Source organism: Diplotaxodon limnothrissa, linkage group LG18 (assembly GCF_057381915.1).
Source record: "Diplotaxodon limnothrissa isolate DT_005_m linkage group LG18, D_limnothrissa_male_GT1.1, whole genome shotgun sequence".
In the NCBI taxonomy this organism is placed as follows: Eukaryota; Metazoa; Chordata; class Actinopteri; order Cichliformes; family Cichlidae; genus Diplotaxodon; species Diplotaxodon limnothrissa.
Window position 1 is genome coordinate 42,633,080 of NC_140613.1, and position 15,579 is coordinate 42,648,658.

The 15,579-nt window shown below is 41.1% G+C and overlaps 1 protein-coding gene across 6 annotated transcripts; it reads right to left on the bottom strand.

The window, feature by feature from the left end:
• Nucleotides 1-1,299: 1,299 nt before the first annotated feature.
• LOC146614215 (protein NLRC3-like) lies at nucleotides 1,300-15,004 on the bottom strand. 6 transcript variants are annotated; one of them, XM_085377161.1, is made up of 9 exons: nucleotides 14,916-15,004; nucleotides 14,730-14,831; nucleotides 13,523-13,601; nucleotides 13,175-13,361; nucleotides 8,567-10,367; nucleotides 4,763-4,936; nucleotides 3,519-3,692; nucleotides 2,000-2,046; nucleotides 1,300-1,838 (listed from the first exon to the last, which is right to left on the bottom strand). In XM_085377161.1, the coding sequence occupies exons 1-9, from the start codon at nucleotides 15,002-15,004 to the stop codon at nucleotides 1,300-1,302; spliced, it is 3,192 nt and encodes a 1,063-aa protein (XP_085233287.1). The 6 variants fall into 6 exon arrangements, with proteins under 6 accessions (XP_085233287.1, XP_085233288.1, XP_085233290.1 ...); XM_085377162.1 differs by lacking the exon at nucleotides 4,763-4,936 and adding an exon at nucleotides 8,085-8,258; XM_085377164.1 differs by lacking the exons at nucleotides 13,523-13,601; nucleotides 14,730-14,831; nucleotides 14,916-15,004 and adding an exon at nucleotides 5,152-5,325 and having other exon boundaries at nucleotides 13,175-13,226.
• Between the last annotated feature and the right edge of the window lie 575 nt (nucleotides 15,005-15,579).

Here is a 15,579-nt window from a genome sequence, read left to right on the forward strand (position 1 = left end):
TCTGTGGAACAACCTTCCTATCACTACCTGTGCGTCAGACTCCGTTTTATCTCTTAAATCCCGTTTAAAAACGCATTTATTCAACATAGCCTTTCCATCTAGTTAGTGTCCCTATTTTATATTTGGTTCAATTTCCTAGTTATGTACTTTATCTTTCAGCTATATCTGTTCTTAGTACTTTGTTCTTATATTTCCTTCTATTGCCGTATAATTAGTGTCCTTTACCTGATGACATATGTGGTACTTTGTTAATTGTCTTTTATTTAATGTATTAATTTTCCTGTTTTTATTGTAAAGCACTTTGGTGTACCGCCGGTCTTTTAAACGTGCTATACAAATAAAGTTGTATTGTATTGTATTGTATTTGAATATATTTGTTACATTGTTATATGTGTTGCATTAGTTTAAAGGTTTTATGTTATTAATAAATTGATTAACACAAACAATAATTGATACTGAACTCAATTTGATTTACAGGCATTTTTAACATGATGAACATAACGCTAACTATGAACAATATTACATGGATATTTATTTGATAGCAATAAAATAAATAACAACAATTAAACCAGAATATTTCAAATACACAGTATGTAAAGATGAAAAAACAATATTTACCATTGTTTACACAGGATTAACCTGAGTGACCTGTTCCTGGATCATTTCTGTAACAACTGTAATAGATTACAGGAAGTCTCTGGCAGTGTTGCTGAATCTGCTGGAGCAAGATCAGAAATAGATGGGGTGCTGCAACTGAGACCTGCGGTTTGTCTTTTCTGGTCGGTGATTGTAGAATCTCACAGGGTTGTCTGCAAAGAACTTTAGCATGCTTCCTCCCACTGTCCACTGCATCGTCCATCCACAAGGTTTGCAGGGCTGGCTCACTCCATGGCTGCCACACCACTAAGATGTTTTCAGAAATATGCAAGCAGGACATGGTGGATGCTATATTACTACTAGTATAATACTTGTAACTCTGTAGCAGACAACAGTTTGATAAAGTGCTATATACAAAAAGAAAACAAAAGATTAGATTCTATAAGTTTCAATGGCATTTAGTTTATATATTTTATATAATAAATTACATGTGTAATAATGACCGGTGTTGTGCCAAAAAATGATCGTCTGCCAAAAACCAATTTCTGGTTTTTGCCCAAAACTGATTACTTGTATTTAAATTGCTAAAAATACCTTGTTGGTCTATAATACGTGAAACATATGTCAAATGTATTAATGTCATTAATGATGTCATTCGTGATGACATGTTTCTCTAACAGGAGGACACTCTTTACACTCAACTCAGCACAGACACACTGAGGAACCTGGAAACAAGAACCTAAACCCAGGATAAAGAGTTTGAGTGAATGTGGTCTTGAAGGTGTGGAGGTGGATCAGAGTGTCAGAGGAAACTCTGTAGAAAGACAGAGTGCCAGCAGGACAGTCCACATACACTGCTACTCTGTTAGAGACAGAGGAGGAGGAGGAGGAGGAGGAGATGGATGTTCCTGTGTTATTGTGTCTGACAAATTGAGGACCATCATCAGTGCAATATAGACTCCAGGACTGATCATTAAATCCAAACAGACAGCCATCACCTCCTCCTTTTCTTCTGATGCTTCTGTAACTCACTGATATCTCAACGTCTCCGCTCCACTCGACCTCCCAGTAACAGTGACCAGTCACATCATTTCTACACAGTAGTTGAGTCCAGTAATCAAATCTGTCTGGATGATCAGGATATGATTGAACCTCCTCCACACGTTTCACCTTCCTGTTGTTGTCAGACAGTTGGAGGTTTGTGTTCACTGTGTTTGTGTCGATTGTGAGTTGACAGGAATCTGATGGAGAGAACAAACACAATCCAGCTGCAGTTATTGATCCATCATCTGTTCATTGATTGACCCTTTGATGATGACTCCTGACATCAGAGATGTGAATGATGAAGATGGTTGAATGTGTGCTGCTTTGTTTTCATGAATCCCATTAAAAACACACTTACACTTCCTCAGACCTGGTCTCAACCATCGGACTCCAGCAGGCTCCACCCTGAAAGGAGGAGGGGGGTCAGACCAGCACAGTCTCTTTCAGCATGCACACATGTACATTACATGGCTCTCATACACATGAACATTCATAGTGTTCATCAAAGTGAAATTCTGTAGAGATGTGTTTGTCCCATTTCCTCATTCCAGACTGTTACAGGTCCCGGATGGAGGAAACACAGCACAGATGACCCTCTCTAAAGACTTTATTGTCTGGCCCCATCCTGCTTTATGACTGAGGCGAATCAGATGTGCACAGGACAGACTGCCATTTCTCTAGACAGGGTTATCTTTGTATTAGTCCTAAAAGATTAATCAACATGATGTCTTGAGTCAGTGCTGCAGCACAGTAGTTTTACAAAGACTGTGACGCTGGCACTGTTTCAGGTAATCTCCCAAGTTAGCATCCCTAAAGAGATACTGGCCATCTCGTTCATGTCTTGCACACTGAAAGAACAGTACAAATTACTTGGCATTAGATTTATTTAGACCAGCATCTACCAGCCTCAGAGTGAAAGGTTGGTGGAGCATCTCAAAAAGACTTCAAAGGTCATAATTCATAAATTAATTCACAAGAAATGCAATTGACTTTTTTGTTTGCAGTTTAGGAAGTGCACCACACCTCTGCAGGAATTTCTCCTTTTGACCTGCTGTTTGGCAGCAAATCCTGTGGGTGTTGGACCTAATTAATGAAAAGTGAAGAAGGTCCAAACCGAGTAAAAAATGAAATATTTTCTTAGAGCAAAACTACACACATAGGGCTAGTTGTGACGAGAGAATATGCTCCAGGGCAAAATCAGCAGCACTTATAAAAAAAGAGGGGCTATGCTTAAACAGTTTTCACTAGGAGACAAACACCCTTCATCTAGATTAAACTTAGTTGCCAAGATGCAAGGACCCTTGGTTACATGGTGAATAAGGGCCATTTACCCCAAGTGATCTTGTGGCTGGGTACACTGTCTTCACTATTATCTAGTGGGATGCCACAGCTGGAACATGATTTTTTTTTTTTTTTATAATAAATTCACAACACAACATAATTTCCCTGTGGTTGTTAGGTTGTCACACAGTCCACTTAAATACAACTTTACCAATAATTTGTTTTTAACATTTTGATCAATTTAGGCTTAGTCCTTGCACTGTCCCTAAACAGAAATTAATCTAATTTGAATCCAGTCAAAAGTGAGGGAGGGGATTATTCTTTAAAAAGACTATGCCATTAAACATACAGACATCTATCCAAACAGGTTAATAAATGGTGAGCAAAATCCAGTTATGAATATTGGTCCTGGATTAGTCCTTTTTGTACACCACACTGATTAGTATTTCTTTATAATCCCGTTTGATTAATATTTGTGTTTCTGAAAATATTCTGGCATGTGTCATTGTCACATTTGCATCAATCAAATAGCAAGTGATTGAACAACACAGAAGATATTTCCAGCTCTTCCTCTTCTTCAGACATTCTTTTCATACCTTAGTGTGTCCAGTTTCCAGCGGGGATCCTTTAGTCCAGCCAACAGCAGCTTCATTCCTGAGGCTCCTGGATGATTGTAGCTCAGGTCCAGCTCTCTCAAATGGGAGGGATTAGAGCTCAGAACTGAAGCCAGAGATGTACAGCCTTCCTCTGTGATCAGACAGCATGACAGACTGCAGAGATACAAAACAATCAATCTATAAATATTTATGTAGCAGTAAACCCTACAACATTACAGAGAATGCCTGAAAAAACAGACATTTTATTGGAGTTCTACTTGGGTATATTGGGCAGAAAAAACTGCCTTTTAACAGGAAGAGATGTCCAACAGAACTAGGCTCAGGGACTGTTGATTCAACTGTAACTATATGATTCAATTTAAAAAACAAAACAAAAAACGTTTGAGGTGTAATCTTAAAAGCAAAGATTGTCTCTGTCTCCTCAGTGCAAACAGGGCCCTGGTTCACTTTGGTGTTGCTTTGGCCATGCACCTCTTGATTTTTTCCAACTTTGAATTTTGCACTGCTGCTGGGTTAACAGTTTTTACTGTGATTTTAATGATATTTCAATACAGAAACTCAGAGATTCATAGATTATAGTGGGGAGGGTTTGTTGTAACATTTTAAAAAAGTTCAACTTTGCAGACTGAGAGTAATTGGCTTTGTTTAGATATGGGTACTATGATGTCTCAAACATATAATATTGCAAATGGCAAAACTGTATTTGAGAACAAGAATTTACACTTTAATTCTAGACTCAATGGGGGACATAGGAAGAGAAGCCAATTTGGAAATAACAGTTTTTAACTTTCTATTCACAGTCACTACTCGCTGGAGCATTTTAGATCAACTGAAACCTTTTTAGTCAGTATGTACATAGTTTTTTCAGCATCAGTCAGAATCAGAATGTTTTAGATTTTATTGGTGTTGATCACAACGGGGATGCCAGTATTACATTTATCTTATTGTACTGTACAATATAAAGCGCCTTGAGGCGACTGTTTTTGTGATTTGGTGCTATATAAATAAGATTGAATTGAATTGAATCTTCCTTATACACAATAAAAGACATGAGACGATGAGAAAAGAGTCCAAAATTCCTGCTGATGTTTTGGAAATATTTCAGACAATGATTCAGGGTCTACTAATCAAACCAAAGGCAAATAAAATGCACCTGACAATTTTATAAACATTTATTAGAAATTGTAAGCTTGATTATACATTATGGAGAGTTGAATCCTGACCTGAGACTTTCCAGTGTACACTGTGGACTCTCAACTCCAGCACACAGAAGCTTCACTCCTGAATCTTCTAGGTTGTTGTCACTCAGGTCCAACTCTTTCAGACTAGAGGACTGAGAGCTCAGAACTAAGGACAAAGCTTCACAATTTCTCTCTGAAAGGTTACAGACACTCAATCTGGAAAATAAAGAACACAAAAACAGTTTGGGGACTGGCTGGAATAAATTTTGCCTTGTTTTAAACACATCAGAAATGTGGGAATTCCCCGTGATTTAGAAGAAATTAAAAAATACTGAGATACAACAAGAAACATGTTAAGTTCAAATTTATTAGCTACTTTAGACTGGTTAATCATGTCATTTAAAGAACAATATAACATTGTTGGATGGGACCTTAGTGTTTCCAGTGCACAATGTGGACTCTGCAGTGCAGCAGACAGAAGCCTCACTCCTGAATTTTGTAGGTCGTTGTTACTCAGGTCCAGCTCCCTCAGATTCGAGATTTGGCAGGTGAGGACTGAGGACAGTGCTTCACAGCTTTTTTCTGAGAGGAAACAGCTACTCAAACTAGACATAAAGAACACAAGAATAAAATCAAACATCATGGATTCAAAATACTTTCATGGTGCAATGAGGAGGTTCTAGATTTGGCTATACACACACACACACACACACACACACATCCATAGAGCGCAGTTCTAGGAACAGCTAAGAAAATGCACAGGACCCACAAGCTCCCAGACCTCTGGTAGAGGACCCGAGCTTGTCTATAAATATAGATATCTATCTATCTACATATATATATATACATACATACATGCATATACATATATACATACATATATACACATACATACATATACATATATACTAGGGGTGCAACGATACACAAAATTCATGGTTTGGTTCGATTTTTTCGATACAAAAAAATGTTCATGCCTTTTTAATTTGTCATTTATTAAAATTATAAATATATATTTTAACTCAAAAGTACAGTTTTTAAATTTAATGTTGCTGAAACAACAAAGTAATAAAAAAATAAATCTATCTGATCGAGAAATCACTCATCTTTGGAAAAGAGAGTTTATTACAGAGAAATGGCTCTTTCCAAAATAAAAGCTATACTATACGCTTCTTCTGGGCTATATTCTCAGCAGCATATTAAACATATCAGGTCCCCATAAGGAGAATCATGTGCTAACGGCTGTCTAAATGACTCGGGTAAAGTTTATAGCATGCCTGCTGGTTTTTGTCTACTTCCACTTGTCTTTGCACTAGGATGCTGTCGGAGTAAATGTGCAGTCATATTCGATGTGTTCCCACTAGTGCTGTCAGTGTTAATCTCGTTGAAATGACGTTAAAGCCACAACACGGCAAATCTCCATTAACGAGCTACCGCGGATCACCCCGTGCATGGGGCTGGACGGCCAACACGTTAACGAGCTAACTGCGCTGACACACTAGTTCCCACCAATGTAATTGAGCATTGCGTGGCACATCCAACATACTATATATATATATATATATATATATATATATATATATATATATATATATATATATATATATATATATATATATATATATATATATATGTGTGTGTGTGTGTGTGTGTGTGTGTGTGTGTGTGTGTGTGTGTGTACACATATATATACACACATATCCGGGCCATCAACACGTACGCCCTGCCCATGATCAGGTACCCTGCTGGGATAATAGGCTGGCCGAAGGAGGAGATAGAAGCCACTGACATAAAGACAAGAAAGCTCCTTACCATGCATGGAGGGTTTCACCCCAAGTCCAGCACCCTGAGGCTGTACGCTAAGCGGAAGGAAGGGGGCCGGGGACTGGTGAGTGTCAGCACCACAGTCCAGGATGAGACAACGAACATCCAAGAATACATTGGGAAGATGGCCCCAACTGACCAAGTGCTCAGTGAATACCTCAGGCAGCAGAAACCCAAGAAAGAGGAGGGAGACGAGGAACCATCATGGAAGGACAGGCCCCTGCACGGTATGTACCACCGGCAGATAGAGGAGGTGGCTGATATCCAGAAATCCTACCAGAGGCTGGACAAAGCTGGACTGAAAGACAGCACAGAGGCACTAATCATGGCAGCACAAGAACAAGCTCTGAGCACAAGATCCATAGAGGCTGGGGTCTATCACACCAGGCAAGACCCCAGGTGCAGGCTGTGTAAAGATGCCCCAGAGACAATCCAGCACATAACAACAGGGTGCAAGATGCTAGCAGGCAAGGCATACATGGAACGCCATAACCAAGTGGCCGGCATAGTGTACAGGAACATCTGTGCCGAGTATAACCTGGAAGTCCCGAGGTCAAAATGGGAGATGCCCCCAAGGGTGGTGGAGAATGACCGAGCTAAGATCCTGTGGGACTTCCAGATACAGACGGACAAAATGGTGGTGGCTAACCAACCGGACATAGTGGTGGTAGACATACAGAAGAAGACGGCTGTAGTGATCGATGTAGCGGTTCCGAATGACAGCAATATCAGGAAGAAGGAACACGAGAAGCTGGAGAAATACCAAGGGCTCAGAGAAGAGCTCGAGAGGATGTGGAGGGTGAAGGTAACGGTGGTCCCCGTGGTAATCGGAGCACTAGGTGCGGTGACTCCCAAACTAGGCGAGTGGCTCCAGCAGATCCCGGGAATAACATCGGAGATCTCTGTCCAGAAGAGCGCAGTCCTGGGAACAGCTAAGATACTGCGCAGGACCCTCAAGCTCCCAGGCCTCTGGTAGAGGACCCGAGCTTGAAGGATAAACCGCCCGCAGGGGCGTGCTGGGTGTTTTTTGTATATGTATATATATATGTGTGTGTGTGTGTGTGTGTGTGTGTGTGTACACATATATATACACACATATATAACAGGCTGTAATTACTGTCATTGAACTTTATGAAAATCAAATAGATATAGCAATTGACTGAGATTTGGAAATAATAAAAAATAGTGAGGCACAAGAACAAAAGGATGACGCTCACCTTTAGAGGTAAGTATTTCTCAGGTGCATTGAATAGATAGAATAAACTGTAGAAAACTAAACAGCAGAAAGAAGAAGAGAAATAACAATTTTAACATAAACCAGTGGCACACTCAAGGGCCTGATCAACCCTGGCAGGGCCTCCTTGGATGAGCGTGTCTAGTGATAATGGCCGAAACGCCGATGAATCCAAGGTCCTCTACTGACGATGTGTCCCAAATTTTAATATGATAATTTAGATCAGATATTTAATCCCTAAACCTAACCAAGGGAAAATGGCAGATTAGACTGGGTAAAAAAACGAAAGTTATACATTTAGCCGACCTCAGACTTTCCAGTTTACAATGTGGACTTTGTAATGCAGCAAACAGAAGTTTCACACCGGAATCCTGAAGGTTGTTGTTACTCAGGTCAAGCTCTCTCAGCCTAGAGGACTGACACCTGAGAACTGAGGACAGAGCTTCATAACTTCTCTTTGAGAGGAAACAGCCATTAAGTCTGAAAAAAGAAAATCACCTACATTTATCACCATGTCCTAGACGTTTGGGAGAATGGAATGGATTTTTATTAGATATTTCATAGGGCCGCACAATCACAATAGATAGATTAGCAGCAGTTCAGTGTTACTGCTATGAAGCATTAAAAACATCTTGTATTTGACTGTAAATACTATCTAAAATACGTTAAAATTTCAAGGGATAGTGCTTTTAGTTTCTTCTTTTTTTTCCCTTTAAAATCCACAGGACAGTTTTTTTTAACTAGAATAGATATTTAAAAACTAAAAGTATAGTCACATGTTTACTTACAGAGCTTTTTTGGAGGCTTTGATCACTGGCAGCAGCCTCAGAAGAGCCTCCTCTGAAGCAGAGTATTTCTTCAGGTCAAATACATCCAGATCTTTTTCTGATGACAGTAAGATGAAGACCAGAGCTGACCACTGAGCAGGAGACAGTTTATCTGTAGAGAGACTTCTTGATCTCAGAGACTGTTGGATCTCCTCCACTAGAGAACAATCATTCAGTTCATTCAGACAGTGGAACAGATTGATGCTTCTCTCTGCAGACATATCCTCACTGAGCTTTTTTTTAATGTACTGGACTGTTTCCTGATTGGTCTGTGAGCTACTTCCTGTCTGTGTCAAGAAGCCTCGCAGGAGAGTCTGACTGGCCTGCAGTGAAAGACCCAGGAGGAAGCGGAGGAACAAGTCCAGGTGTCCATTTGGACTCTGTAAGGCCTTGTTCACAGCACTCCGGTGGAGAGATTGAAGTTTTGGTTTGTCAAATAATTTAGAGAATTTGAGGGTTGTTTGTTGTTCTTCCAGCAGATTGAGTCCAGACATGATGAAGGTCCGATGGACATGAAGAGCAGCCAGAAACTCTTGAACACTCAGATGGATGAAGCAGAACACCTTGTCCTGGTACAGTCCTCTCTCCTCTTTAAAGATCTGTGTGAACACTCCTGAGTACACTGAGGCTGCTCTGATATCGATGCCACACTCTGTCAGGTCTGATTCATAGAAGATCAGGTTTCCTTTCTGCAGCTGATCAAAAGCCAGTTTTCCTAGATACTTAATCATCTTCCTGTTCTTGGGACTCCAGTGTGGATCTGTGTTAGCTCCTCCATCATACTTGACCATCTTCATTTTGACCTGAACCACCAGGAAGTGGGTATACATCTCAGTCAGGGTCTTGGGCAGCTGTCCTCCCTCTCTGGTTTTCAGCACATCCTCCAGAACTGTAGCAGTGATCCAGCAGAAGACTGGGATGTGGCACATGATGTGGAGGCTTCCTGATGTCTTTATGTGGGAGATGATCCTGCTGGCCTGCTCCTCATCTCTGAATCTCTTCCTTAAGTACTCCTCCTTCTGTGGGTCAGTGAACCCTCTGACCTCTGTCACCATGTCAACACAATCAGGAGGGATCTGATTGGCTGCTGCTGGTCGTGTGGTTATCCAGAGGTGAGCAGAGGGAAGCAGTTTCCCCCTGATGAGGTTTATCAGCAACTCATCCACTGAGGTGGACTTTCTAGGATCAGTTAGGATTGTTGTTTTGTGGAAGTCCAGAGGAAGACGACACTCATCCAGACCATCAAAGATGAACACAACCTGGAAGTCTTCAAAGCTGCAGATTCCTGCTTCCTTGGTTTCAGTAAAGAAGTGATGAACAAGTCCCACCAAGCTGAACTTTTCCTCTTTCAGCACATTCAGCTCTCTGAAAGTGAATGGAAATATGAACTGGATGTCCTGGTTGGCTTTGTCTTCAGCCCAGTCCAGGCTGTATTTCTGTGTTAAGACTGTTTTCCCAATGCCAGCCACTCCCTTTGTCAGCACTGTTCTGATTGGTTCATCTCTTCCAGGTGAGGCTTTAAAGATGTCTTCTTGTCTGATGGTTGTTTCTGGTCTGTCTGGTTTCCTGGATGCTGTTTCAATCTGTCTGACCTCATGTTCATCATTGACCTCTGCAGTCCCTCCCTCTGTGATGTAGAGCTCTGTGTAGATCTGATTCAGAAGGGTTGGGTTTCCTGCTTTAGCGATCCCCTCAAACACACACTGGAACTTCTTCTTCAGTGCAGATTTAAGTTCATGCTGACAAACTGCAGCAAAGTGTTCTTGATGGAAAGCAATATATAGAAACTAATTATGTTTTAATAATCACAAATTACATGTTTAATTTTCTAAAGAAACCACTGTTTGAATACATTTAATCCTTTAAAACCAGTCGGAGCGGGAACGCTCCATTTTGCGTAACTATTTTTAAATGCCTGTAGAACCACATAAGCTAGCGCAATAATTTTTTCTTGCATGTGAAACCGGAGGAGTTGTACTTGCATCTTATGCCATCAGCTTGTCCTAGGTCACTGTTTCTTTCCATATATAGCTTTGCAAAACTTGCGTAAAAATCACTGGCAGCAACAAAAACACAATATTCCAGAAACACGCTTTGCCGATCCGATCATAGCACTTCCTACATTGGAATAGACATCAGTGTGAACTAAAGGGCTTTGGAGAGTGATGTAACGAAAGGGGGCGTGGCCAGGATTTTTGGTTGAGGTGCCATCTTTCTGGGCCAAACAAAGTTCAAGCAAAAGAGGAGCGAAAGCACACACATCAGCCATGGTTCGCACTTGCTGTGTGGTCGGCTGTAATGTTCGATCGCACGACCGGCAAGGGAATAAGCTTGAGAATGGTATATCTTTTTATGCTTTCCCAACCTGGAAGCAACATGAGGGAGCTCATGTATCGGATGTTACCAAGTGAAGACGTCAAGCCTGGATAGCTGCTGTGAGACGAGCTGATATCCAGTTCTCTTCCATCTCCAAATATCTGTTGGTGCTCAAGACATTTTCATTCCGGTAAGTTCTAAATATGTTCATATCACTATTTATAGCCTATTAGTTTTATTTTCGATGCACTCTGAGGTCATAGCAAATTACAACAAACATCCTACTGAGTGATTTTGCAGAATTACTCTCTATTTATAGAGTTGCTAATTATTTGGCATTATTGCAGGCAAACCAGCCTATGAAATGGATGAAACACATCGTGACTGAGTTCCAGCGCTACACAAGAGACCTGCTTCAAACATACCACCATGCCAATCAGATTACTTCTTCCATGTGAGGGTGAAGAGGTGACCCTTCTGGATAAGATGGTGAACAGTATGGTAGTAAAACCAGGGAAAAATGAAACTTGTTCCTGTTAAATATTCTTAAGTCTTGTACTGTATAAATAGCAGTAATGTTTCAGAAGTACAGTAAATTAAGTAGTGTTAGCAGTGGGTGCTATCATGTAAACGCTGTCATGATTTTATGTGAACATTTTGTCATTTGTAAACTATAAATGGCATGGATTCTACATTGTAACTGATATGATGATCTATAAAGTGGTTTTAATTTTTTTTTAAAAAGGCAAAAATTAGTTTGTTTCTTTAGTCAACTTTTGAACAGTGGTATTCAGTCAGTACATATTCAGTAAATGTAAATTATTTACATGGCAGTGCACTTCAGGCATAAGTCTAGACAGTAGATAAAACATTATGGGTCATTCCCACAACCCACAGCTTTACTGTGTTCCAGCAAAGTATTCAATAGCGGTGACAACTCCTCCACCGTAGCAGGTGGGATTTTTCTTTTTTTGAGGACGGCTCCTTTTACCTGTCACTACGGATGGTCTGTTTATGTTTTGATCAAGAGCCTTTTTTTGGGCAGCTGAAGAGGAGAAGTCCATCTTAGGGCCAACCTCTGGCTGCATCTTGGTCATATTCCCCAGCAAAACCCAGTATGCAGGTTCATCTGTAACAGTCCTTGTGCCACAGATCAACACTGTTGGTTCTACATTAAACAGAAGAGCAGCGACAGGGGTGCAGGTCTCCGTGACTCCAGCCATACAGGTGTAGTGGGCGGCCCACTACACCTACCCAATCTTTGGTGAATTGGATGTGTCCCTCCAGAAATTTCTAATTGCGAAACTGGTTCCCCTTGTACGCGCTGACTCCACAGACAAGGTACGATAATATATCAGGCTACGTCAATAGCGGTAGGTCTTCAGGGTTTCTACTCCACGGGTCCACATTTCCAATGTAGGGAATTTTATGCAAGTACTGCCTCTTTGCATCCAGATGCAATCTGTCTCTGTACCGTCCTTTTTCTTTTAAACTGCTTTAAGAATGTTTCTAGCAATCGTCCTTCCAAGATAGTGTGTTTGTTTTGATTAGTGGCCCAGGAAGATGGCGCGGCGCTCCCACAATGCATTGTGGCGTGACGTCAACTCCAAAGCCCTATCGTATGTCTGACATTACGTGCCCGGAACCGGAAGTGACATAATTTTCGCGGAAAATGTAGCTTTTACCTTCGTGGCCTTATAAGCCTACACTTGTGTTTTTAAAAGTCATGTTTGACTTTATGCCTTGTAAATTAGAATAGACAGCTAAAGCTAGAAAACTAGAAGCAAGGGATGAACAGAATGTGGGAAAACCGCCAACTGGACAACAAGAAAAGGGAGACTGAGGACTTAAACCCACACATAGGAAAACTAGGGGATGGGAAACAGGAAGAGACTATCAAAATAAAACAGGAATTATGGAGAAAGACTTACACACCAGGCTTTCCACAGGGACTGAGAGGGGAAAAAACAGACATGAGAAGAAGACTATCTGGTAAGACAGAAAGGGAAAACCAAATGTGAAGAAAATGCTGACTAAACCCAAGAGAAGAATAGATCCCTAGGGAGGAAAATGCTAAGATAACCAAGAGCAGAACTAACTAACTAACAACTAACCATAGCAAACTTTATACATAAGGTAAACACAACCATGAAACTAGTGGTATAGGATATTCCAATAACCCAGCAACCCAGTAAAGTCCAGAAACATAGACATAGACAAAGTACCATGACACAGAAGGTTAAATCCTCTTACTGCTCTGCAGACGGTCAGCTAACTCATCCTGCTTCATTCTTTTTAGAAAGTCCACTGTGATCTTCATAAATGCCTCTCTGCTGCTGCTCCTCTGACTCTCTAAGCATTCTGGGTAATCTGGACTCAGAACCTTCTGGATCTTCTTCAGCTCGTTCCTCACAAAAGTGATGATGTTGTCCTCCAGCAGCTGGAACAGAATATTTATGAATGAGCCAATCAGACTGAAATCATGGAGCCAAACATCAGATCCATGTTGGACACACTGACCATCCACTGGTCTACAAAGAGCAGCATGGAGATGACTGTGAACAGAATAGATGTAAAAGTAGTTGTTGTACTTGTACAGACCATAAATATGGAGTCCAGATGTGTTTGATGCTCCTGGGCAGACTGACCACTGGGAACCTCTGAGCTCTCCTGGTCCACTCTGTGGCATAATCAAGGAGAATTACCGAATTTCCCAGAGGAACACACCCGAGGGATTAATAAAGTTTTATCTAATCTAATCTAATTAGTTCAAGGACAGAGCACAGATGAGTAAGTTTTCTTCTCTGTGTTAGTTCTCAGAAAATGCAATCCCAATCAAGTTTGTAAAGCTTTAAATGGTATCTCAGATATATTAGGCCAGGGGTGGGGAACTCTGGTGTTCTGCAGGTTTTAGATATCACCCTGGGTCAACAGACCGGAATCAAATGATTAGTTCATTACCAGGCCTCTGGAAAATTTCAGGACATGTTGAGGAGGTAATGTAGCCATTTGAATAACCTTTGTTGGATGAAAGACACATCTAAAGCCGGGAGGACACCGGAAGTTCCCCACCCCTGTATTAGGCAATTTCATTTATTTTTCCAGATGCATTCTCGCACCTACCCAGTCACACCAATCTCATATTGCACCATTTTGAGATATGATTCCTAAACAATAGCTTAAAAATGTGAAAAAATATAAAACAGGCTTATGTTGCTGCCACTTAGTTCAGCTCACAGATCTGGTTGCTGAACTGCACTCACTTTAGGTTCAGGCTTCAGCCTCCATTATAATAGTTGCCGACAAGTGAACATTTATTTCTGCATGTGCAGTTTTCCATTTGCCTCACTCCAGTTGAGTACCCTAATATTTGTCATAGTGTTTTCTTACTAAAGATCATCAAAGGCATCTCAGATATCTTCTAAGTTGTATTTTTGTTATACAGAATTCCTCTTTTGAGGGGACCAAATGAGACATTTTCAGTGTACTACGCACTGCATTAGTTCACATTAGAATAAAATACTTCAATGCAGAGTGTGTTTTTGATGTCTTTATTTTGTGCATTAAACATGGGGATGTTTTCTGTTGTTGGCAGGTGGTGGGACAGCCCTATTCTGAAAATTTTGTCACTTGTTGTCACTGATCACTTCCTGTTTGCTGAAGTGGATTCTAGTCATTTAGAAACCTAAGCCTTGTTATTAAGAGACAATTTAAATGTGATTGAGGTAATGACATGTTTGCATTGCAGCAACAACAACACCAAGCAGTTAAATCAACTCTCAAAGAGTTCATGTTCCTAACAACTCACCTCTCCACAGCAGACGCCTGATGAACTTTAAAATCAATGGGCCGGTCTTCAGACCAGTCACTCTGTAAGGACACAGAGCTGGGTGGAGGTGCAGGTTGGTTCCTGTGAATAATGATGGAGCAGTGATGGGAGTGCTGAGCTGTGACATGGAGAAGAGTCATGGACAGTTAGAAATGGTCATCTCACCTCTGAGCTTTGGTCTGGCTCTCATGTTCCCCACACAGAGTGGTTTTAGAGCGAGGGACTCCCTCCTCTCTTTCCTTACACTGATCCATGCTGCTGAATTCACATCAGCTCACACACACTTTCTACCTTCACCTGCAGAGGAAACACAAATCATTCATGTGCACATTGTTAATCTATTGAACCTGCATCCCAATATTGTTGTTGTCCCAATGTCTCCCCGTCTTGTCTCCTGTTCGCTGCTCTATTGTTGTCTCTTTTTCTCTTGACCCTCATCTGCCGTGGCAGAATTCTTTGCGGGTTCCCGCCTCTGGCCAACACAACTGCAATCAATCTGTTGTGCATCATCCTGACTCACCAGTGACTATTTAAGATGGCTGTTCAGTGTTTCTCATCGCTGGATCATTGTACGACACTCGTCTTTGCAATGCCAGCTCTCTCTAGTTAATTCCTTGTCTCTTGTGATTTTCCTGGCTACTAACCATGTTCTCCATGTCAATAGAACCTGCCTTTTCCCCTGGAGTGTGTTCGTGAGTGTTTTCTCGAGTGGCGAGAGGACGTTTTCTGTGTGTGACCAAACAAGAGTGTGGTTTTCCCTTCCTGCCCCAGGTTTCCTTATAGCTGTTGTCTTCCCTTGCACATTTTTATATAGCACTTGGTTTTTTGG

Coding starts and splice junctions, on each gene's coding strand:
- LOC146614215 (XM_085377161.1), bottom strand. CDS start 15,004: ATGGATCAGTGTAAGGAAAGAGAGGAGGGAGTCCCTCGCTCTAAAACC. Junction 13,602..14,729: donor CAGGCGTCTGCTGTGGAGAG/GTGAGTTGTTAG, acceptor ATTATGCCACAG/AGTGGACCAGGAGAGCTCAG. Junction 4,937..8,566: donor AAAGCCTCCAAAAAAGCTCT/GTAAGTAAACAT, acceptor TTTATTTTCCAG/ATTGAGTGTCTGTAACCTTT.